We start from the raw sequence: 941 nt of genomic DNA on the forward strand, positions 1-941 counted from the left end.
CAAGAGGCGGGTGGGTGCCCACATGGGCGGGCACTGGCCACGCTTGGAGACAATAAAGTCTTGAACCTCCACAACCGTTACAAAAACTTCGCCTGGGGAAACCACGGGAGAGTCTCTGGGGTGCACGGCATGAAGGCTCTCTGCCGAGGGGAGGGCACGGGCCACCATGGCTGGGGGAAGCGGGGCCTGGGCGGTGGGGGACAGCACCCCTGGGGAGGAAGCGGTGCTCGGCAGCACACGGGGGGAAGGGGCGGCTCCCCTCTCCCCAAGTGCAGCCGCATCCATTTCCCAGTGCAAATCCTCGCCCCAAACGCGTTCAGGTGTCCCAGCTCCGAGAGGGCCACGGTCACTCCTCGAAGGGGCCTTACGACCGATGGGCGGGAGGAAAACCATCACCGGGATCTGCAGACCCACGCCAGGACATCGGCCCCGGGTCGACGGCGAGCCTGGTGCTCAGGCAGCAGCTAGCCCCCCCGCCAGTGAGCAGGACACAGAAGGGGCCGATCGATCCGTATCAGGAATCGATAGTTTACAACCTCTAACTGGAAATCAAACACCGCAATCGACGGCTGCTCCGAGCACAGCCGCTCCGCCGGCAAATGCACCCCTGAGATGAGAGAAGTCATCTCACCGTCTTGGAGTCCAGTTCATGTCTGGATTGGGCCAGGACCTTGTCGACGCCAGCCTGGTCCATGAACGTGACGAACCCGAAGCCCCTGAGCCCCGCAGCCCGGGCAGGAGAGGGGATGCGGAGAGAAGAGAGAAAGTTGGTTAAAGTGGCGGAAAAAAGCGAAGGGAGGCGCGGGCCCGGCCTCTCACCTGGATCTCTTTGTCAGCGGGTCCCGCATCACCAGGCACTCCTTCACCTCGCCGAACTGGCTGAAGTACTCCCGCAAGCCCTCTGCAAGCACAGCGCCCACCGTTGGGTGTCCCGGCCCGGC

The 941-nt window shown here is 63.8% G+C and overlaps 1 protein-coding gene across 1 annotated transcript in view; it reads right to left on the bottom strand.

Annotated features, from left to right (window-relative positions):
- MSI1 (musashi RNA binding protein 1) overlaps window positions 1–897 on the bottom strand; it is a 33,301-nt gene extending 32,404 nt beyond the window's left edge. The window contains exons 1-2 of the mRNA XM_009287524.1: window positions 820–897; window positions 632–716 (exon numbers count right to left, since the gene is read on the bottom strand). Coding sequence (XP_009285799.1) covers window positions 632–716; window positions 820–848 — 114 coding nt within the window. The 5' untranslated portion in view covers window positions 849–897. The remainder of the gene's footprint in view (window positions 1–631; window positions 717–819) is intronic.
- Window positions 898–941: the final 44 nt, after the last annotated feature.

Source organism: Aptenodytes forsteri, unplaced genomic scaffold, assembly GCF_000699145.1.
Source record: "Aptenodytes forsteri isolate BGI_AS27 unplaced genomic scaffold, ASM69914v1 Scaffold297, whole genome shotgun sequence".
NCBI lineage: Eukaryota > Metazoa > Chordata > Aves > Sphenisciformes > Spheniscidae > Aptenodytes > Aptenodytes forsteri.